Below are 24,760 nucleotides of genomic sequence, written 5' to 3' on the forward strand. Positions count from 1 at the left end.
ACTCCTTTTTAATTTTATCTTGTGAATGTAAATTAAAGATGATTTTTGTAACATTTGCTCATTTCAGAGACTAGATGTTAGTCTAGAAGGGACGGTGGTATTGATGGGGGTCGGCAGTATGCGAAAAGACTCGAGACAGAGAGAGAGAGGAGGGAGAGTCGCGTCTCTTGGGCACACCAGGAATGTATGATAATGGGATCGAACCGAATCGAATCTGATGCGTTGTTAGGATTTGGCACTCGTCTTAAACCTGCATTACTCCGGCCTTCCCTCCCACATTATACGGACATGTCGTAATATACATGGAATACTTATAAAAGTGACCTTAGGACCAGCTCACTCACTCACTCACAACAAAAAGGATGGCGTTCTGGGATTGAGGATGAAATATTTTATGGATGTCTTTCGTGACTATCCAGGAATTCAGACTGGATGAGAATCGAACATCTACCGTGTAACTGTTGCCGACATTTATGTATTAATTGTTTTTTATCATTCTAATTTTAAAAATGTGGGTTTTTGCTTTGTTTGACGTACATGTAGGTATTTCTGTTTGTTGTTTAACGCCGCTCTCTAGACTCCATCTTCATAACGGACGAGTCTGCGCCAGAATATTCTTGTAAAGTGATACCATGAACATCGTCCTGGGTAATCAAGATATGATGAGATGCAGCGAATCTGATCACCCGATCCCGTAAGTCGCACTCCGCCGACAAAAATGGGCTTCTCAAGACTAACTGCCACACAGATTTTCAAAGATTAGAAATGTATAAATTCATTAACATGTATATATTTCTTGCATGGAATTACTTCCTATTATACAACAGAATATTTATACTAAGATAATTACTGTATTAATTGCATGTTTTTCTAATATGTCATATATCTATATTTCAAACCAACCTTTTACAATTGGTACCGACCAAAATACATTGATATCCCAGAACGTATACAATATATCTCGGTATAATTAGTTACATCGTCATGTAATAATAGAACTAAGTTACAGTTCCACAAAAACAAAACAGTAATAATTATTTAGCAATTTGAAAGAAATGAATTAAAAAATTATCTTTTTGAAAAAAACAACGGAAAATATTAGATTTTCAGTAGCACTTTTATTGTCCCCGGTAACACAAATTAAGGGTCAGCTCAAAATTCGGCCCCTGCCTAAGCCCCCAATGTCAACACATACTGATTCACTAACAGTAAACGTGCCACAAATCGCAAATGCCAAATCTTTTCAATCAATCCCAATTGGATAAAGACAATTGATCGTTTATTTATCGTGATTATCCTACTTCCTAAATCTTACCCAAATCTTTTGTGCTCCTGACATCTTCGTAATGAGTTTATGACCACGATAATCGAACCGTTCACAACATAGCTGGCGGGGCCGGGCATCGCGTGACCGTCATTGTCGGATTTACCCGTATATAGTTGAAGTTCGCGGCCGAGAGGATCATTAGCAATATCATCTTCCAACAAAAACAACTTCTCTGAACATTTGGAGTATATTTTAAACTGAGGTAAGTGACTATTTCTGTTGTTTTTGTAGATTTCTTCAAAAAGTCAAAATATCAAGCGTGGCTAGGTGTTGGGTTTTTTCATGATTTCTTTTTCGAAAAACGAAAACATTAGAGAAACTTAAACCTGTAGACAGAAAACATAAGTTAGTAACTTATCATACAACAGAATATGGAAACGTTACTACCTGCCTATATGAAAAAACATATTCGCAAAACGTCATAAAAGTTATATATATATATGTTTTCTCCGAATATCACTTAGTGTACATATTTAGAGGAGGCTATATTTTTCCATTATATTCTACTTATACCTCATATGTATTCTTACATATTTACGCTTCATGTGAACCAATGAAAAAAATTAAACAAAATTGAAAAGGTTGAGAAAATATTGTCCAAATCTATTTCTTGACATACACGAAAGCCCATCACCGTGACAGACACTGCATGTGATGATATAGTTTGGGTTTACATTCATCAATATGTTTACATTGAAGATGGCAAATCTACTAACTTACATGTTACACTGAGAAGGATGACTTACACGTGTTCGGTAACATTGCCACCGTATGTGATGATGATGTTCAGGTCGTCTGCATTTGAATATATATTTTACAATTAAATTCCTTTTATTATTGTAGATACCAATGAGAGTCCAGTGATCACACAAGCATCTTTGAAAGACTGAATTTCAAGCACAAAGAAACAGTGATCCCCGTCTTCCTGCAACAATGGATATAGATAGTCTGACCCATGGAAAGCCAGGTGACCCTGATATTCTCCAGTTCACAAATCTTGAAGTAGCATCTCTGTATCCCGACCCTCACGCACCTGTTCCGGGTCAGGGCTTGCCAAATACCTCAGGCCTACCGCACCACCCCCAGCCAATACACCAGTACCCTCCCTTCACCCCCAGCAACCCCTTCCCCGCGGCAATGACACTCCCTCTCATAGACGAAGACCTGAAAGAAGACAAGGATGCTATCTATTCACACAGCCTCTTCCCTCTCCTGTCCGTGGTGTTTGAGAAGTGCGAGTTGGCTACGTGCTCCCCTCGTGTAGCAGGAGGAGGGGTGTGTTCCTCGGACTCTTTCACTGAAGACATCGACGTGTTTGCCAAGCAGGTTCTCTCCAAGTCCGATAAGTCCTTGTTCACCGACAACCACGAGCTCGATAGTATCATGATCCAAGCCACCCAGGTGCTGCGGTTCCACCTGTTGGAACTAGAGAAGGTCCAGGAGCTTTGCGACAACTTCTGCAGTCGTTACATCAGCTGTTTGAAAGGGAAGATGCCCATTGACCTGGGAATGGAAGACACCGAGGGTGGAAATGACGACTCCAAGAGCTCTAACTCAACCAGAGCGATCAAAATTGAAACAGATTCAAATTCCCGTGATCCAACCCCTGGGCCTTCCTGCAGCGCAGGTTACAGTCAAGCAGACGACGCGAGACCAAGGTCACGGAGCACGCCCCTGTCGTCTGTTTCTAATGGTCAGGACGGTAACAGCGAAGCTGGGGAGACGTTAGACAACAGCGTTGGGTCTGGAGAATGCACAGACGGCGAGGAGGAGAATACAGTTGAGAATCGTTCGACCAAGAGACAGCAGAAACGGGGGATATTCCCCAAAGGGGCTACAAATATCATGCGTGCCTGGCTGTTCCAACACCTGTCTCACCCTTACCCTACGGAGGATCAGAAGAAACAGCTGGCACAGGAAACGGGCCTGACTATACTCCAGGTCAATAACTGGTTCATCAACGCAAGAAGGAGGATCGTGCAGCCTATGATTGACCAGTCCAGCAGGGGAGGTAATCCGCAACTGTTGAACGAATTACGACCCAAATCCACAGAATCGCTGCCATACACACCCCCTTCAAGTACATACTCCCCCTACACTCCCGACCCCGGAGTCAGTTACCTTGACAACCAGCACATGCAGATCGGAAGGTTGCCAGGGATGCCAGGGATGACCGGAAGTGATGTATACGATCCGATGAAGGGAGGTTACTCTCATATGCCTCACGGTGTACAACAGTATGATATGTTTGGGATGCAAGGCGTGCCTCGTGCAGATATGTACCAGATGCCAGGTGCCTACCAGCAGCTGTCCCCGTACACCACGGGCCTACAGCCACAGCCTATGATGTCTATGTTCCCGGGACAGGGGCACAACATGATGCATGGCCACAACCCCAACCTAGGGAATGAATAGACCAGTCTCAAGAGGAGACAACTGCTGTCTTCCTCAACTTCCATTTTGATAAAGGAAAACCTATAAACCAAGTTGCCAAATGATATATTTTTAAACTTAGTCTTAGAATGATAGATAATATATGTGTCGTTTTTTATTAAAACTGTTGCGTCTAGGTTGACAATCGTTACCGTAGATACAGTATTTGTTGGTTTGATTACATTCAGTTATATTGTTTCGTTGCCATACATAGTGTGAATGATCACATTCTAGAGTCGTCAGTTTATGTAGTATGTAGAATGTTTGGTTGGAATGTTAATAAAGTTTATAATTTTTATGTGATCGTCCTGTTCCATGTGACGAGAGCTATGGATATTGCCAACAGAACCTCTCTTCCTTGCTTGCTACACTCTACAACTCACTGTAGAGTGGATACTGATTCTATTCACATCTTGTACCATTGATACACACACGCACACGCACACACACACACACACACATACGCAGGTATGACGAAAATGTAAAGTTGAACGTACGCTGTGTCTCACGTTCAGACGTAGGCCAAGGCAGGGGTTTAGATATACGCAATGACGAAAGGTCTGAAGAAACATACACATTGACCTAACAGAAATTAAGACTTGGTCAGTAACTGAAGTTTAAATGTACGGAAGTTTGTAGATGCGCAATGATGTCGGGTGAGGCGCAAGGATGCATGATTCTGTTACTACTGTTGGACGTTACATATTCTCTCTTATACCTGCAAGTACATTGCCACCATCTTGTAATATCGGTGCTGGCTTGTTAAGAGGGTGACAGCAGTGGCTGAAACATGGCAGGGTTCTTCCAGGTATTGTCGGGCTGAGAATAGAAAGTACTTCGCATTGCTTCTACAAAAACATGTGTCCACACAAGCTGTTTCCATATTTATTAAACAGACATACAGACAGACAGAGGTTATTTCCAGTAAAAGGCCGTAGGCCAAAAATACATTCAAAAGGAAATTCCAGTAAACATACATTGTGACCACTACCAGCACATAAAGCACATCGTCTCTAGTCAAGATAGATATCTACTACAAAGACGCCGGATATTGTTGGTGGCGAACACGGAACAGCAGTGAACAAGTGCAGCAGGTAAGTCTGGATATTAGTAGGCATTTGAGTTATAATACCAGTACACACATTATGAAGCAATATGGGTGATAAGATAAGAATAGCTTCAGCCAATTGTAGAGGTCTGGCAGAAAAGAGAAAACGTAAAGAAATATTGAACCTTTGGCGTAAAAAGAAAGTTTTCAATTATATGCCTGCAAGATATTCATATTTCCAAGGAAGATGAAACTACTATGAGAAATGAATGGGGTCTTCAAAGCTTTATAGCACCATATAAATCAAATGCAAGAGGGGTCGCTATTTTATTTAGCAATAATTTGGAAGTAAGTATCCACAAATTCATGACTGACAACAGTGGAAACTATATAATAGCAGATGTAACTATAGAAGGAATAAGAATCACATTGACTAATATATATGGTCCTAATCAAGATCAACCTGATTTTTATAATGCATTATTTCATAAAATTGATGAATTTGAAAATGAATCTCTCATAATATGTGGAGACTGGAACTTAGTTCTTAATCCTTCCATAGACTTAGAAAATTATAAAAATATCAATAATCCAAAAAAGCAAGAAAAGTAGTGCTAGATAATATAGAAAAGTATGATTTGACAGACATTTGGAGGGAGAGAAATTATGATGTAAAGAAATACACATGGTGGAAAAAAAACCCTAAACAACAGTCCAGACTTGATTTCTTTTAGTTTCTCAAGATTTTAGCAAACATGACAACTGACTGTTCAATACTTCCAGGATATAAATCTGATCATTCAGCAATTACCATGTCTTTTTCTAATCAACTTAATAAGGAACGAGGTGGAGGATACTGGAAACTAAACACATCATTACTTTATAACCAAGAATATGTAAACATAGTCAAGGATATGCTTTTTGAAACAAAATTAGAATACTGTAACTGCACTGAGGATGAACTAGGTGATATTGAAGATTCTAAACTACAACTTAATATAAGCGACACTTTGTTCTTAGAAACATTTTTAATGAAAGTGAGGGGGAAAACAATATCATTCTCTTCCTACTTAAAAAAAAAAATCAAAACTGAAAAAGCAAAAATTTAGAAGGAAAAAATTTTGGCAATGGAAGAAGAAATCAGAGAAAATTTCCAAACCATATGTGAAACTAAACTTTCTGAACTATCCAAATGTAAATTAGAGTTTGAAAAAATTAAAAGAAGATGAAATAAGAGGTATACAGATAAGAAATAGAATTCAGTGGTATGAGGAAGGAGAAAACCAACCAACTATTTCTGTCATCTCGAAAATAGAAATTATACCAGTAAACTTTATGAATAGTGTTCTCAATGACAAAGGGAAGTAATATCAGATGGTAAGGCTATATTAAATGAACAAAGGCAATTTTATGAAAATCTATACTCATCAGGTGGTAAAATAACAGATAAATATATTAATATATTTGATGATATTATTACACCCAAACTGCACACTGTACAGGCTGAAAATCTTGAGGGTGATATTACTATAGATGAAGTAACACGAGCCGTTAAATCAATGAAAAATAACAAAAGCCCAGGAGTAGATGGTTTCCCAATAGAATTTTTTAAATTTTTCTGGAAAGATCTTCATATTTGGGTTTGTAGATATATATCAGAAGCATTCAGGCAAAATATGTTAAGTCCAACAATAAACAGAGGCGTCATCACATGTATCCCAAAAGCTAACAAAAATAGACAGTTGTTAAAAACTGGCGCCCAATTTCCTACTGAATTCTTTGTATAAAATACTCAGCACATGTATAGCCAATAGAATTAAAACAACATTGAATACTCTTATTCATGAAACTCAGACAGGTTTTATACCTGGAAGGTGTATTAGCGAGAACATTAGATTATTATACGACATTATGTTTGAAGCAAAAGTACAAGATAAAAGGGACTCTTGTTGCTTATTGACTTTGAAAAGCTTTTGACACTGTCTCTAAAGAATTTATAATTTTAACAATTGGAAAGTTTGGCTTTGGACCCAATATGGAAAAATGGATCAAAATATTAATCAATAATGCTACATCATGTGTTATACAGAATGGTCATTTATCACAATTTTTGACAATGAAAGTGGCTGTAGACAAGGGGACCCAGTCTCTCCCTATATATTCATCTTAGTGGCTGAAATATTAGGAATAATGATCCGTAACAACGCTGCAATAAAAGGAATTACATTGAATAACACTGAACATAAAATTGGACAGTACGCAGATGATACTGAATTATTTCTCGATGGGCGCGAAGAAAGTTTAAGGGCAGCAACTGACACTCTCAATAATTTCTACAAAATGTCTGGTTTAAGAATAAATATAGATAAAACGAAAGCAGTGTGGATAGGCTCAATGTCAGGTAGTAGCATGATTTTATGCCAGGACCTTAAGCTTGATTGGCATAATGAGGACTTTGATATTCTAGGAATAAGACTTAATCCTAATTTAAATAACCTTTGGGTAATTAATACAAGAAAAGACTAGAAATTATTAATAGAACTCTAGGGAATTGGAGGAAAAGAAAGTTGACATTAATAGGGAAAATAACTGTTATTAAAACTTTAGCACTTTCATCATTGGTGCATATATTCACCTCACTCCCAAATCCTCCAAAGGAATTCATTGACAAATTAAACAATATATTTTATAAATTCATCTGGAATGATAAGCGGGATAAGATAAAGCGAACGACACTTATTAGAAAATATGAAGAGGGGGGACTCAGAATGGTTAATGTACAGGTATTCATAAACTCTTTAAAACTGTCAGTTTTACATAAATATCTTCAAAATAATAGCAATTCTATCCCTAGTATCTTTCCATTTAAAGATATATTTCTGCTTGGAGCCAATATTGAAAACTATGTCAGTATTATAAATCCCTATTGGAAAGATGTATTGGCTGCATGGGGAATATTCTATAAAACACATCAAACTGATTTTACAGATATTGATCAAATCTTATCTCAACCCCTTTGGTTCAATCACCAATTCCAAAATAGTAATTTCATTATAAGACATTGGCATCTCAAAGGTATTCACTCTATAAGAGACTTGTGTAATGATCAAGGTATTTTGCCATTTAGTGAACTTAAGAAAACTTACAAAATTAAAGGCACAATTCTTGACTATTACCAGGTTCTTTCAAATATACCCAAAAATGGAAAGAAACTATAAGAAAGAATTTATTGATTGTTCATAATCATTATCTTAACACATCACTGATAGATTTACTTTCAGCACCAAAGAGATCCAGATATTTCTATGACAAACTTATAACTACTGAAAACCTACCATCAACATGTGAAAAATGGCAAAATATCTTTGATATTGCAATTCCATGGCAAGATATTTTTAGAAAATATAGAAGATGTACAAAAGATACCAAATTGATTGACTTCCAGTTTAAATTTATCCACAATATTGTCTACACAAAGAAAGAATTATTGAGAATGAAATTAGTAGATGATGAACTTTGCTCATTTTGTAATTTAATGTCAGAAAATTTGATACATGTTTATTGGGAATGTGAATGTGTGAAAACGTTCTGGCTGAAAGTGAAAGAATATATTGAAGATAAATCATCAGAAACTTTTACCCTTACAAAATATACAGTCTTAATTGGCGGATATAATAACGACCTTATGAATCACATACTTCTTGCCAGTAAAAAAATATATCCATATATCAAGTATTAAAAAAATAAATTATCACTGGATACATTTGTAAAAATATTGAGTGATATCTTCAAGACAGAAAAGTTTATTGCCAGTAAGAATCAAAACATATTACAATTTGACAGAAAATGGTCATCTCTACTGCACACATTCCCAGCCTAATGAAGATCCCAATATGTGTAATGCCAACCCATATGAATTTCTCTCCTACGGTGTACAAGTGTTGTTGCATCATGTGCTTTGTATACATGTATCTACTGATTTTGAATGAATAAAAAAAAAAAAAAAAAAAAAAAAAAAAAAAAAAAAACACATGTCACCGATACAAACAAGTAGATAGATAATAGCCTAGGCGGAGGCGGATCCCGAAAGGGGGGGGGGGGGGACCCACCAACGCCTACCCCCCACCCTTTTGCCCTGAAAGTTTATTAAATGATCATTGAAACTCTGATGAAAACTGGTGAAAGTAAACTGTGCACCCCGAACAAAGGCTTCAAGATCGACAATAGTGAACAACTTGCAACCTGTCGGCATGAGAAGCACACAAGCCGAAGACTTATATATCACATATCAGACACGCCCACGCACACCACTGTGCTACCCCACCGCCCTGACCCAGCTTACGTAGTAACGTGTTCTTTCATTTCATAGGACGTACGTGCGGGTTTTTTTGGTATATGACAAAGTAAGAAAAACTGACAGGCCTTTTGTTCTTATTAAATGTGACGACACGTACAAATCTGAAACAGAGCTTCTTGCAGTTCTAGGATTGATGATAAAGGCTGTCTACTTAAGGCCTTCATAGTGGTTAGTGAGCAGTTTGGTGATCTCCTCGCTCAACACTTTCCACTTTAGCCCGTGTTCCTCTACATCCACCTTATCGGGGTGGTAGTGCGTCACGGCCTTGCAGTACACCTTCTTCAACTGGGTCATGTCAGGTTTGTCTGGCAGGTCCTCCTTTTTATAGATGGGGTTCTTGGGAGGGTAGGTCTTGTAGAGGAACTCCAAAAACTCCATCTTGGTCGACTTCTCAAAGGCAGAGTTGACCTTAGTCAGGTCGTCTTTAATTTCGTCCTTCACCTTGTCCCTCTCCTCCTGTTTGGCCTTCTCCTCGTCCCTGACAGTTTGTTCTTGGTAGCGCTGTACGGCTGTCGTGGCGTAGATGTGCCAGTCTGAGACAAGAGGAACAGGACATTTTGAATGGGCGCCATTCAGGGATAACAAGCTTAGGTTTTTCGATTCTTTCAATACTTGGTTCAGTGTTGTTTTTTCTTAAAAAGCATAGGCTCGGTGCTTTTAGTATTATTTCAGTTAAAACGGTACTTTTATGGACGCTGATTATGAATACCATTATCAATGTCTCACAGTGCACGGGACTTCCATCCTCAACTATGCAACAAATTCACAAGCTGCCTGTGAAGCGCAATATATAGTAACATACATTGCGGAAACCAAGTTATTTTTGCTGTGATGCAGATTACCAATCCACCCTAACGGGTACCCATTCACTAATGAATGAGCATGGCAAATAGTTAGTAACTGATCTGTTAGCGGGAGTATTCAACCAAACCATTCTGTAACCAGCCGGCAAGGAAACTAACCCCACAGATAAAGTGGCACTCTCATTTATACTGGTCCTTGACTGGGATCGGACTTTTTAAATTACAATATTGTTTGATTGTTTCAATAAAATATGGACGAACGCTACCAGTATGCTAAGACAGCCGTTTTCTAATATATCCCCGTAACATTGCAACATTGCAGCACATGATAAACTGGGCGGTTCACTCAAATAATATATCTATAAGCGATTTCTTATACAAAGTTTTCCGCCGTGATATTGCGGGAACATTGCTAAAAGCGGCGTTAAACTAAACTCACTCACCCACTCTTATACAGAGCTACCTCAAAAATTGAAATTGATTCTTAAACATTGCGAAAGACTGGCATGATGTTATTTTTTAGTTTATGATATTATCGAAACGTAAACACACACGGCTCCAAATATGCTTTATATCGAGATAACATTGCATATTCGAACTTCAATGAAGCAATGACGCGATAATGTGGACAGTTGACCAACCTTCACTATGGAAGGTCCTGGGGACCATCAGGTTGGCGAGATGCAGACATCTGTTGAAGTTTTCTTTCGCCTTGTTTTTCATCATCAGAACCTGGTCGTAGACCTGCCCCAGGCGCGAATGGGCAATTGCCTCCATCTCGAAGTCATTCTCTCGGGTCAGCATAATCGCCTGAGAAGAAGAAAACTCCACCTTTAATTGTGTACGTTTATAGTTTCGCTTTCAGTGCGACATCATGGTGCTAAGACTATGAAGGTTCAGGCGTTGGTGTTTTCTGGTGACAATGAGCAGCAGCTTGTCTCTGTAGCTCATCCTAATTAATTTCACAAAGCCTTAACCAAATTATGGTGTCAAATATCTGGATACTTGGAACAATATGTTACTAGTGACGTAGTTTTTGACAAAATGCCGTGAACGAATTTAAGATTTTATAAGGTAAAATGTATTCTTAAGATATTTTTACAATAACTTTCGCTCGTCACGCCGAAGATCCGAGTTCGATTCCCCACATGGGTACAATATGTCAAACCTATTTTCGTGTCCCCCGCCGTGATTATGCTGGAATATTGTTAAAAACGGCGTAAAAGTCACGAATTCACCCCAACTGTCATCGTCCTTTGCTTTACCAGCCAGTTACTGCCAACAAGGCTTTGAGATCTGTGATGGCTACTCACCGTTCTGTACCAGTCAGTCACCTCCCACACCATGTCTATGTTCAGTACCTCTTCGTCACGGATCACACGTGACAAGAGTTCGTCACCTGTCACAAAGTATTTTTACAATACGTGTTATTTATATTGTTAAATTTCCCCCCAAACTAATATTCAGTGTAGCACAGGAGAAATGCTGTATATAGACGCTGGTATCATATGGCATCATCAACAACAGAACATCCGACAAAACAGATTCCAAACTAGCGGTGAAAATGAAATGAACGAACCTCTGAAAAACCATCCTCGATAATATCCAGGGTATACGTTCCGATAAATCTCCACTATACTGGATGCATCTAAGGCTTATCTGATTGGCTACTGTGAGAATGCGGAGCCAGCAAAGGGAGGTAATAAAATTATCGAGCCGTAGATGCATCCAGGGTATAGTAGATGTTTATCGGAACATATACCCTGGAGATTATCGAGGATGCTGAAAATCAATCATGGCATATGTTGGCCACACAGGGTCACCAGGTCGTGCCCAACCTGCAGCACATACAAGCCTCCCACTTTACACGTGAAGTATGTGTGTGTTGCTCCACACACATTTGCCATCTTGCCCGGATTTTAAGAAAACAACATAGTTGTCCACCTAAGCAATTTGGAAATATAACAATTATTTATCAGTATTTAAATAAGGACGATGGTTTACTCTTATCACTACTTCATGTTATTCCACAATGCCAACCACGAAAAGGACCAGTTCCTAGATTTTCGAAGCTCTCTTAGCGCTAAGATAGTCGTAAGTTAATGTATGGCACTTACGACTATCTTAGCGCTAAGAGAGCTTCGAAAATCTAGGCCCAGGAGGGGATGGGCCAAAGCTAGTAAATGTCGACGACGTCTTGATTTCTTCGCGAAATGTATGTGTGTAAAAGTTCAAGCAAGAATTATTTTGTGATTTAAAGAAAATAACAGTCATGTTGAAACTTACGTGCGGGGCGAAATATTATATGTTCACAAAAATCTGAACAAATTGTTTGGAATCAGGAAAAACACTGGTTTCTCTTCCTTCTGCAGAAGACATATTATTCTATCTCCAAAAAAGGTCTTCCACATTGTTTTAACACGGTCTTTCGGCAAGAACGGCGGAGACACACAAACCGAAACATGAGTCTTATTAACCAATTCAGTCAATGAACTAATTTTCACCTGAACCGAGACACTACAAACAACTATGGTTACACGAAGTTCCATTTCCCTAGTTCATAAGAAAGTGGTATTTACAAATGAATTTTTATTTTTAAACTTAAAAAAAATCGTATTTCTATATTTTATGGCGAGGTTTAGGCAGCGTGACCTTAACTAAGACGTCACAGACTGCCCCTGTTTCATTAGGTCGTAAAAATTGGTCTCAAAATTCTGGACTGGCTATTGTACTAAGTTGCGCAATAGGAAGGAACCCAGTCAACAGGAAACGAGACTGTTGTGTAATCAATGTTTTGACTTTTTCTATTTCTATTTCTATTCAATAACGTCTTACTCTTGAATCTTAGGGACCGTTCATAATTTATGGCTAGGGGGTGTGATGATGATTTTTATGGAGAAGCATTACAATGTGATTGACCCCCCCCTCCCCTAAAATTTACGTAGAAAGTAAGTGATCCCCCTGCATGTCATGTAGTAAATCAATGACATCCCCTCCTTCCCATAATTTTTAAACATTATTTTTTAATATCATCATGTACAAAATTTATGACCACCCCCCGCATGTGCACAAAATTGATGACCCCCTACCTCCCCATAACAAAATGGGTGATCCCCCTTAAAATCATCAACCCCAACCCCCTATCCATAAATTATGAACGGTCCCTTATTAGCCACAGAAAGATCACAGTAATATATTTAGGCAGATATGACTGACTACAACACTTACATGTATAATGCTTGAGAAACAAAAAGGACATGACATCATCACTACTTCACGTTACCTGTAACACGTGCTTTGATTGACTCTGTGACGCACATCTGCACGTACATGTCCTTCTCAAGGAGTTCAACCTCCTCCAATACACCAGAGGAACTTGTGCCCAGCCGCTTCGCCTCGTACAGGGGGAAATGGCAGTCCTTCAGCAGGCTCAAACTTTTCTTATACTCGCGCGTCTGAAGAGCCGAGATGCCAGCATGGAAATAATGATTTGCTATCTCAAGGTAGGCCTCAGCTCGTGTGACGTCATCGATGACGTATTCCACGGCAACATGCAGCTCCCGGATCCGAGTTTCTATGTCGGCGTAGTCCATGTACTCCAGAAACTCGGTCCAGCACACAATGGCGGACGTCAGAAGATCTTCCAGCCAGGACAAGCTCTGATCTTCCCCGGCAGATCTTGCATCACGGAAATATTTCAGCGCCTCCTTGAAGTAAAACCGGATCATGTCCGGTTTCTCTTCCCTTGCCTTCACGACGGGGGCCATTTTCCAGCATGCTTTTGCTAAGTTCTTGCAAGCCGATGATCTTTCGTTGGGGGTCGCTGCCGCATTCAGTGCCCTCTGATAATAGTTAAGTGCACTGTTGAGGCGATCTTTCAGTATCACAGGGCTAAGGCCTTCAGTGGCGGTTTTATAGACCTCATTGCCTCTCTGACGCCACACAACTGACGGTGACGTGGTCATTCTGTAAGATAAATGTAAAAACTCAGGTACTGTCGTCAAACATATAAAAACTCAGGTACTGACGTCAAACATATAAAACCTCAGGTACAGACGTCAAACGTATAAAAACTCAGCAATGACGTCAAACATATAAAAACTCAGGTACAGACGTCAAACATATAAAAACTCAGGTACTGACGTCAAACATATAAAAACTCAGGTACAGACCTTAAACATATCAAAAACTCAGGTACAGACGTGAAACATATAAAAAACTAGGTACAGACGTCAAACGTATCAAAAACTCAGGTACAGACGTCAAACATATAAAAACTCAGGTACGGACCTTAAACGTATCAAAACTCAGGTACAGACGTCAAACATATAAAAACTCAGGTACTGACGTCAAACATATAAAAACTCAGGTACAGACGTCAAACATATAAAAACTCAGGTACAGACGTCAAACATATAAAAACTCAGGTACAGACCTCAAACATATAAAAGTCAGGTACAGACGTCAAACATATAAAAACTCAGGTACAGACGTCAAACATATAAAAACTCAGGTACAGACGTCAAACATATAAAAACTCAGGTACAGACGTCAAACATATAAAACCTCAGGTACAGGCCTCAAACATATAAAACACAGGTGCGGACGTCAAACATGAAGGCTAACGCACGTACGTCAAACCTATGAAAACTCGGGTACGGAATTAATACATACGAGCGAGTGAGTGAGTATGGTTTTACACCGCTTTTAGCAATATTCTAGCAATATCAGGGCGAGGAACACCCAAAATGGGCTTCACACATTGTACCCATGTAAGGAATCGAACCCGGGTCTTCGGGGTGACGAGCCAAAGCTTTAACCACTAGGCTACCCCACCGCCCCTTAATACACACGAAGACACATCAAACAATTACTATTTGTGCTGTGTAATACATTTTGTCTCACCACAACAAATAACGACCATGGTTGTGGCGGCAACCATAACGGTGTCGGGGGCGGGTACAGCGTTTTGACCAAATAGATTCGCCTGTGCTGTGAATGGTGAACACCCGGTGTAGCAGCCCAGAATAACCCCCCACCAGATTATACCCCGGGGTAAACTATAGGGTAGCCCAGTTTATTCCCCGGGGGTATATTCTGGACCAGGCCAAAGTATACCCCTCCAGCCCAGACTATACCCCTAAAAATTTATGTTGACAATTCACTCAATATGAGTGTGTGACTCGGGCAATGGTCTTGGTGTCATTTAAAGGAATTTGTAGATGCATTTCATTTACATTACTGCATAATACAACATGTATTAAGTATTTGTTTAGTGCCTCTCTGCAATATGATATTTTCAACTTTGCGTAACCCTGCCATGTTGATATATCAAGGTTAGTAGTTAGTTATTTGCTTTATTTAGCGTCGCACACACAACTAAGGTATTTCGGCAACGGGAGTGGCCTGGACAGAAACTGAAGCCCCGCCATGCGTCGATCCAGGTTCGACCATGGACAGGCAGCCCCGATAAAGCTGATCCATTGATGACTGTGTGACGTAAAATAGTGACACAGCAACTCTCTGTCACGCTTTACTGCATTCTAGTACTGCCCGGACTCACGGCTGGTCTTACACCAGTACATACTGATTGATTCACTGGAGACAACTGCCCGAACGATCGTGGCCTACATATACACAAGCGGGTATGTTACAGTACAAGACGGCCATTGTCATTCTTCACAAATGACATCATTCACATTTATAGATTCAAATGTTAGCTTCGAAACCTGTTCCATTATTTGACGTCGAGACTACGATTTCATGTCAAAGAAATCAGTCATCCTATAAGTGTTGTTTATGAAGTCGATATAGACGGGTGATAACATATATCTACTGTTATGATACACATGTGCAAGTAAATATACAGGGAGCTCTTCTGTCAGCGACATGCGACACAACCCTGTGTCTGTGAATCACGACCATGAAGGCATCCGGCAGACAGTAGGCTACACACAAGGTGGCCATGGCACCACTGCGCACAAACAAGGAATCGTCCCAACTGACAGGTGCGCTGGCTTATATAATCAGTCAAATAGCTATACGAAGAATGTATCACACTTTTACCTCAGTATTCAGTGAGCCACTGTGTTCAGCACGTCGTACTCCGGTGGTTTGCTCAAAACGAACCTTGGTATGTTGCAATCTAAAACGAAAGTGGATGCGTTGGAATCGAAAGCGAAACTAGAAAGACAAATGTTGTCGATAACAAGTGTGTAAAACATTGAAGGTAGTAGAATGACCTGGCAGGTATTAGGTGAACAAAGCATGTCACCTGACGTAGAGAAGGATGGTTGTGTGATTACGATCAGAATACATACACGACGGCTTGTTGCTAACCCGGTCATACAGCTACCTGCTCCGCATGTACAGACACGTTTCGCGTGTTACATGTGATAAATTGTAATATAATAATGTAATTGCTTGTTTTCAGTCATGTTTACTTAAAAACAATAAATCTCAAAAGGCATAATTGTGCCAAGTAACCTTTTATCCAAACTTTACAGATACGGTGATAGTTTTACTGTGGCTACTTCTGGGTAAAGGAAGCGTTTTCCTAAATTTTATCAGTATAACATACGAAAACAGAGTGTGTGAAAGGTTTATTCATTTTGTATAACTTGGACAGTCAATGTTCACTTTTATATTCCTTCAGATAGTTTTGGTTTAAAACAAGTTTTAGTTTTGTATGTTGTTTAACGCTGCACCCATCAATATTCCTGCTATATGGCGGCGGTCTGTCAGTAATCGAGTCTGGACCAAATAATCCAGTGATCAACAGCATGAGCACTAACCTACGCAACTGGGATACGATGACACGTGTGAACCAAGTCAGCGAGCCTGACCACCCGATCCCATTAGTCGCCTCTAACGACAAGCATGGGTTACAGAAGATCATGAGCTCTGGTCCTATATTAAAAGACTGATATGTTTGTAACAGAGTATACATTGTTAGGGCCGGGTGAAAATATACTCCTTATGGCTGTCCGATACATCACGCAGTCTTTCGAAAAGAGAGATCATCCGTACTCCCTGTTTTATACTTTAAAACAAGCCATGCCCCGCCACATCGTCCATAGGCGAGCCCAATATGTACGGGTCTTTTGTTTGCCACTGGTTACCAGCCTAGTTACCTGTTGTCTACAACTCACATCTGAATAAATAAATAACTACCACACATAAATATAACACATTTTAGATATCATATTGAGAGATCATAATAAATCACGAAAACGTATGTGAGCGCGTTTAATCAATCCCTTCTGCCGATAATAGACTCGTCTGGTAAGCGTGCATTTCATGCGTGTTTGGCTACAAAACTGCCAGGTCTCTCAACGCTCGTGCACTCTGTCCCTATTCACTGACAGCGAAGCAAGACAAGCAACGTCCTTACAATGACTTCAAAGCACATTCCACGCGTTTTCAACTCGACCAGTGGACTTCTTGCAGTGATGCGAGAGGTGAGCATTTAAAACATTTATATTGGCGAAACCAGGGACAAACTGGTAAGTGCGATTAACTTGTGGAATATTGGCGAGGAATGTGAATAGGTAAAAACCCAATCGGTGCATGGTTTGAATTGAGCATTTAGTTTGGGAGACCACTGAATATCGGCTTATTACCTTTGAAATCCCAGAGACTATATTTCTCATTTAAGTGTGACCTCTTGTAGACAAAACATCTGAGGTCTCAAAAATATTTCAATCATTTACATGGGCCATGGATCCAAGTGTCCTGTGATAGGTCCGTGTTAGGGGGCGACAAGGCCACGTGGAAATAGTGCAACACATATGGCTTTTTGTCAAACGTTTCCAGCTCATGTTAGAAAATTCGGCACCGCAATTTGTATTTGGTTATTACCACCAGTTCGACGCCCAACACCAGCTGCAAGTGGTGGGACTGTTGCCATGTTAAAGATCTGTTTGCTTCGACAGTCAATATACCTATTTCCTATACATTACCAGCTGGTATAAATATTTCATTTCATCTGTTCGTCGTTATAACACAATTTCGACATGAAACGTCAGTAGACAAGTTGATTAATGTTTAATGTTATCCTGAGATGATTCGACCTTGCCATATCTGTTCTAGTTCTTGGCGAGTGTGGACCGCCTGAACCAAACTGTGCTGTTTCCCGTCAGATTACAGGTACGTAGTTTCACGTTTGTTTAACGTCTCAGAAATATTTCAGATATTCGTATGAATACATATATATGCAGACCATATTACTATACTGACAGAGCATAATCACAAGAAAACTCACATTGAATCTCCAGTGATGGAGGAAGTCAAACTTCTTGGCTCACGAGGTTGTGACGTCACGGCAGACTAGAAGTTAAATAACGTGTAACCTTTCGCCATACATTGGCGGGACCCCTAAAGATCCGGGTTAGAATTGATCTTCAGCCAGCCTTTCTATTTAGACGTAGAACATAGCGGAAATATACCCAATACCTCACGAATGAGAGATGTTTATAGCTGTAAGGGGGCCACCGGCCCATTATACAAGTACATACAGACTTGTTATACTGACGTGGAGCGCCAAGGTTGTTAAATCGAACACGCTTTTTCATACCAAGAAATACAAATCGTGCAAGACTGTCAATGGCATCGACGTTTGTAGAGGATAATAAGTGAATAAACTTCTCAAATGTTGGATAGGTAGTGTAATATACTGGTAAAATGGAGTTTCTCAGAATATCATAAAATGGACAAACCATACAAAAGTGGTATTCGGATTCTACATAAGGAATGATACATCATGGACATAATCGTTCGTGACGAGTTAAACTTTCGTCCTTCAAGTAGTAAACTGGTTAGAACAGCGAAATCTACATAGTGCTATACGATCTGCGGGCACCTTAATAACGGACAAGTAATCTTCAAATTTAAAACCTAATTTGATGCTGGAATATAATTCAAATTTAGGATACAGTCCAACCTGTTCCATCCATGTTTGGCGATCAATGGCTATGCATCTTTCTTTGAACAAAGATATAAATTCCTGGCTGCATGTAACATTCTGATTAATCCACACGTAACCAAAACCATAACTGAATAAAAGTCTCTAACTTGGAGTGCCCGACAGTTACGTCCCTTTTCAGCAAGTGAATACTGAGTCATACGCTTTCTCTAGCACTACATTATCCACCTGGTTCAAAGCACGAACCCAAAACTTTATAATCTTAAACTGGTTAACTTGTAATGAGTGACGACCTAGCTCACCTCTTGCGACAAGATTCGGAGTGGATCTTCCAAGATGTAAGACTTCTTTACAAACATTTTCATGAACACGTGATATGCATGGTGATGGATGAAATCCCCAGATCTCCGCACCGTACAATAGGATTGGCAATATCTTAACATGAAAAATGTGAAAGAACATTGTATAGCAGATTAGCAAAGTTATGATGAACACTAGACCTGACGATATGAAGGGATTTAAGGGCTTGCTGACAGTGTCTGCTGAGGGACCGACCAGGAGCCTGTGCTAGAGAAATGAACACCGAGATACTTATAGGTGGAGACAATCTCCAACTTGGAGCCGTTAACATAAAACTTCTCATACTTTCTCAACCTTCTGGCTTTCCTGAAAACCATGATTTTAGTCTTGTCGACATTAACTTTCAATTGCCATTATTAAAATATTCACCTAGTTTATCTAACCTCTATAGCCCATTAACAGATTTCCGTTATCACCATGTCGTCTGCAAATAATATGAATATCTGCAAAATACCTTTCAATAGATCTATTGCTAGCATTTCCGAGGAAATCAAGGTCATTTACATAGAATGAAAATTATAATGGTGACATCTGACACCCTTGCTTAACACCAAAGAGACAATCAAAGAAATCGGTGAGTCCATCGTTCAAAGACACAAGACCTAACAGTGCTGTACATGTTCTGTATCAACCTAAATGTCCTACCCTTGACGTTACTGGTCCACAGCTTATACAACGTCCACACCTCTAGACAGTCCAACGTTGCCTTTAGGTCAATGAAAGCGCAATACACCCGCCCTTTCTATAGAGATAAATATTTGTCTACGATTGTATCCAATACATGTTGTCGCATGTTTTGAAACCTTTCCGAAACCCAGCCTGCTCTGGAACAAGTGTTCTCTTCAGCCCACCGCCTCCGTGGTGTAGTGGTTAGAGCGTCCGCCCGGAGAGCGGAAGGTCGCGGGTTCGATCCCCGGCCGCGTCATACCAAAAGACGTTAAAATATGGTACTTGTTGGTCCGTGCCTGGCGCTCGGCATTAATGGGTACAACAAGGACTGGTCGGCTTGGAGTCGAGTGGGATATTCATGCTTTAATGCGGCATGGTATCTCAGTGGGTTAGCACTATAAAACCAGCTTCACTCTTCAGTCTGGGCATACACACGCATGCACGTAGTCACGAGAGAAATATTCTCAAATTTCACCTTTCCTGTCTTCAGCCCACGCTGATAGTCTGTTACAAATAACTTTAGAGAATATTTTACCAGCTGTATCCAACAAGGTAATGGGTCTATAGTTGGAAGGGGAGTTTCTATCACCTTCCTTGTGCAAGGGAATGACGCCTACAGTCCACGCCTCTGGGTAAACACCTGTAGACAAAGTGGCATTAAACAAAAATCTCGGGTACTAAATACGTTGTCTAGGTGCATATTTGCAGAACTCTACTGGTACCCCATTGAAACCAGGGGCTTTCCCGCATTGCATATCTGAGATAGCATTAAGTATCTCTTCGAGTGATATATCTTTGTCTAGGTTGTCTATATCAGAGGTAATTTCAATACCTCACGAATAGTACAGTTCCATATCCTGAATGTTTGGGCGTCCACAAATAAACTGGTCCTCTGCAAAGAGCGATCCATGAAGGATCCGGGTTAGAATTGATCTTCGGCAACCAATGCGTGTCGTAAAAGGCGACTAACGGGATCAGGTGGTCAGGCTCGCTGACTTGGTGGACACATGTCATCGGTTCCAAATTGCGCAGATCGATGCTCGTGCTGTTGATCACTGGATTGTCTGCTCCAGACTCGATTATTTACAGACCGCCGCCATATAGTTGGAATATTGCTGAGTACGGCATGAAACTAAACTCACTCACCTCTGCAAAGAGCGGAAGGCCAATGGTTTGAGCCCCAGCCTTACGTTCCTGAAGACGTCGAAATAATTCGCGCTTGTTACTGCCATTTCTGAAGTTGAACATTCCGGGTACAAAACGGGTCTTGTCAGTTTGAAACCAGGATGTGTCTGTTGTGTTGCTATCCACCTTTAACTGGCATGGTGTCCCTGCGAGCGTGCACTTGAGACTATAGTCCGCAGTACAAGTGCATGCATGTAGGTTGCTATACAAATAGTTATGTGATCATAATCTGAGTAATTAGGTATTGAGTGCAGCATGTATTGTTCCCTGTTCATGGGTACCAATCCACGTTCGTAGCGCTACGACATTCGTAAGGCTATGATTAACTAAAGCATTACGACAGGTCGTAACGTTACGAACGCTTTGTGGATCGGGACCCTGATGTCCCCTGCATGTTGACAGGATCTGGACCAGTCTCAGCTGACCAGCGATGACCAACTGCTGCAACTCATTAAACAGACCACAGATGACGACAAAGAAGGTCGGTACTTCAGGAAGTTGTTCTAAAACACGAAATGAATACATTTCGCACCTTACAATGCTCAGTACATTGTTGACCTCGAGTCCGCTATTTTGATGATTGTACTGAACAATTTAATGGCGGAATGTCATTCACTCGTCCAGCTTAAGACAAGACCACATTCAGAAGTCCACCCAGTTTTACACAATTTGTTACTAATGATTGTACATGGATACACTACGTGGAGTAATTAAGATTGTCTGTCAAGTCAAGGTTAGGTCGGGGGTCGAACTCATGAGCAAACTTTCTTTCATGCTTGTCGAAAGAGGCGACTGATCAGGTGGTCCGTGAGGATTAAGTTGAAGCGTGTAATCAACCCCTAATCCAGAAAGGATTATTCACAAGCCGCCGTCTTATAGCTGGAATATTGCTGAGTGCGGCAGTAAACAAACCACACCACACAATTGGTCAATATCAGTCACCGGATGTGACGTAACCGGTATATTGTTAAAGGTACACGATTCTATTCCAGCCATGGATCTCTTCGCGGTGTACATGCTGTTGCTGAATACGAGAAGCGAACTCCTGTCAGGGTGTGACGTCGCCGGGAAGTCGTCTGCCGGCGACTCGTTGCTAGGGCAACAGCTGAAGTCGATGGCCAGCATGCTACAGAGCCTGACAAAGATGGCGAATACAATACGAGGGCAGTACGAGACGTCATTGTACCTCGTCTAGTGACGTAACAGCTGTATACAACATTTGACACAAACCAGCGTGCGATGGGGGTAATTTGACATGTTGCCTTTTCAAATGTTATATTTGTCTTGCATTGTTCTTATATATACATGTTTTTTACAATCGTTTTTCGCAATAAACTTGATTGTTGAGCTGTATTCAGTTTTGTCTGGTATGGGGACGCTGAAACCCGTGCTGTCCCTTTGAAATAAGCATTTTTCAGTTTTGTCAGTTATTTCCCCTATGCCACGTGACATGGAGTTGGTCATTCGTAACTACTCGCCTCTTTCCGTGACCTGAAAGACGACTCGTACCTGTATTGTACGCCATTGTCAAGAATCGTGGCAAACAATCAAATCGCGCGTCGTGAAATGAGGTCAAATAGTTTCTCAGCGATTATCGATTTTAATTATTTGCGTGATTATAATATCTTGTTACTGATATTTGTTAACGACATTTGAAACTTAAAGTGACTTTCGTGTTGTATTATAAATTGGCGTTTTCTTGGAGTGGCCATGTTTTGAAATTCAGTTAACTTCCTTGGGAAAAGTTCGAGGCTATTTTCATCTCCGTGCCGATTTGCGCTTAGACGAGGCCCAGTCGTGAACATGGCCACGAAGGGGGTACCAGTCGCCATCTGCCTTGCCGGAATGACGCGAGTAGTTACGAATGTGAATTGGTCATTAAATGTGACCGTAACATTTCGTACCAGTCAGCTGAAATTTAATTTCGGACATGATCGTGTTGAACAGATATCGGCTTTTCTGCTTATGGATGTTGTGTACACCATTAGCTTCTGTTGCCAGATATGTAGTGGTAAAAATGCATGTACATTCCCGGAATATCAACATGACCTCTTCTGTAACCCACCATTGTCATAGTGGCGACTGAAGAGATCTGGCTCGCGAACTTGGTTGATCGTCGTATCCTGATTGCATAGATCGATGTTCACGATGTCAGTCACTGGATTGTCTGATCGATGCTTGGTTATTTACAGACCGCCGTCTTCTAGCTGGATTTTTTCCGAGTGCAGCGCAAAACAAGAAACCACTTGAAGATTCAGGAGGATGCTGTTTCTCAAGCAGATAGTATTGAGTTTGGTGTTTGGTTTTTGTTGGTTGTTGTGATTCTGTGGCAATTGTTGTTTTGATCATAGTTGTGATCATTTAAGAAGTATCCCTTTCTGAAGTAACCCTTTCAAATGCTCAAATTCAATGTAAAGGGTGTGGATATTTTGACCAGCGTAATAATAAAATTTCGGTTTGCAAAATGACGTAGGTTTTGTTTAAACTGTTTGATAATTTAATTTTAATTCCCAACATCATTCTAACAACTTGCTCATCTTGTGGAGGCATGTTTCGATGTAAGGAATAAACTCCTCAGACTCATCAATATTCGCGCAGCTGGTTGAGGCCGAGGACCCAACCAGCCGCGCGAATATTGGCGAGTCTGAGGAGTTTATTGCGCTTAAACCTAAAATCATACATATTGGCGCCCTAGTTTCGTAACTCTTGCACCCGAACACAGCAATATTAATATTGGGTAGCACGGTATGCACGATACACACGTTATGAACACGCTCAATCGGCACGAGACAGCATATTGGAGGGGTACAAAACAAACGAAAATATTTTACTGCATCTATTTTACCAGATGTTTTCAACCATGTCGGGCGAATGGGATCCTTTTAAGCGATGTCTTTGTCACTCAAAATACATTTTCCGAAGCTACAACTTTGAATGTGAGTGACATTAATTCAGATTTTGAGGAAGTTTTGAAGGGAAGTATTTTGAGTATCAGGTTTGATATCACTCTGCAAGGGGACAAAAAATCATGTAGATACAGTTGGGATGAGGAATTGCTGCGTGAGTCGCAAAACCTAGAACAGGAATTTGACCAAATGAATAGTTCAGCAGATGAACTGATGCTTGCTTCTCAGCAGATAGAAAGAGAATGATCAAACAGCTACCAAACGTTTTGGCAAACCCCTCTGTTTCTGAATATCAAAACTTGGAAAATCTTGCAAAAATAAACATACAGAAAAGAAAAGCCAGTGGGCAGTGCGGATTTTCGATACATGGCAACGTGAAAGGGATGGGTTTGAATCCGAGTTAGGCAGCAAATTGTTAAGTCTTTCTGATGAGGATCTGAATAGAACGCTGAGTCTATTTGTCACAGAAGTAAGGAACCAAAGGGGAGGTCAATACAACGGCACCACAATTCATGAGATTCTTATTTCGATGCAGAGATTCATGCGCCAAAGTGGTCGAGATGTTAACCTAACCACCGACTTTGCTTTTAGGGGTTTGAGAACCATTCTTGATGCTAAAATGAAATCACTGGCCCAGGCTGGTATTGGCATGCATAGAAGGCGAGCTAACGTCATCACACCACAGGAGGAGGATGCGTTGTGGGAGAGGGGTTTGCTTGGGGATTACAACCCTGAGAAATTGCTTGAAA

General features: G+C 40.4%; 3 protein-coding genes and 1 long non-coding RNA gene across 4 annotated transcripts; 3 read left to right on the forward strand and 1 right to left on the reverse strand.

Annotated features, from left to right (window-relative positions):
* The first annotated feature begins 2,260 nt into the window (after positions 1-2,260).
* Positions 2,261-3,742, forward strand: LOC124273128 (homeobox protein Meis1-like). Its single transcript, XM_046708345.1, has one exon. The coding sequence runs from the start codon at positions 2,261-2,263 to the stop codon at positions 3,740-3,742; it is 1,482 nt and encodes a 493-aa protein (XP_046564301.1).
* Positions 3,743-6,258: 2,516 nt separating this feature from the next.
* Positions 6,259-22,528, forward strand: LOC124273144. Its single transcript, XR_006897560.1, has 3 exons — positions 6,259-6,346; positions 15,741-15,746; positions 22,514-22,528. It is a non-coding gene; the product is annotated as an uncharacterized LOC124273144 (long non-coding RNA).
* Positions 8,834-16,199, reverse strand: LOC124273140. Its single transcript, XM_046708357.1, has 6 exons — positions 16,035-16,199; positions 13,252-13,934; positions 11,282-11,367; positions 10,610-10,778; positions 9,308-9,698; positions 8,834-8,888 (listed from the first exon to the last, which is right to left on the reverse strand). Exons 2-5 carry the CDS (start codon positions 13,931-13,933, stop codon positions 9,313-9,315), a joined length of 1,323 nt encoding a protein of 440 aa, XP_046564313.1. The 5' UTR covers position 13,934; positions 16,035-16,199; the 3' UTR covers positions 8,834-8,888; positions 9,308-9,312.
* Positions 17,274-23,573, forward strand: LOC124273143. The gene is made up of 5 exons (XM_046708360.1): positions 17,274-17,428; positions 18,060-18,116; positions 21,508-21,586; positions 22,098-22,350; positions 23,298-23,573. Exons 1-4 carry the CDS (start codon positions 17,363-17,365, stop codon positions 22,298-22,300), a joined length of 405 nt encoding a protein of 134 aa, XP_046564316.1. The 5' UTR covers positions 17,274-17,362; the 3' UTR covers positions 22,301-22,350; positions 23,298-23,573.
* Positions 23,574-24,760: the final 1,187 nt, after the last annotated feature.

This window comes from Haliotis rubra, unplaced genomic scaffold, assembly GCF_003918875.1.
Source record: "Haliotis rubra isolate DU_JTF1 unplaced genomic scaffold, ASM391887v1 Scf177, whole genome shotgun sequence".
Taxonomy (NCBI): Eukaryota; Metazoa; Mollusca; class Gastropoda; order Lepetellida; family Haliotidae; genus Haliotis; species Haliotis rubra.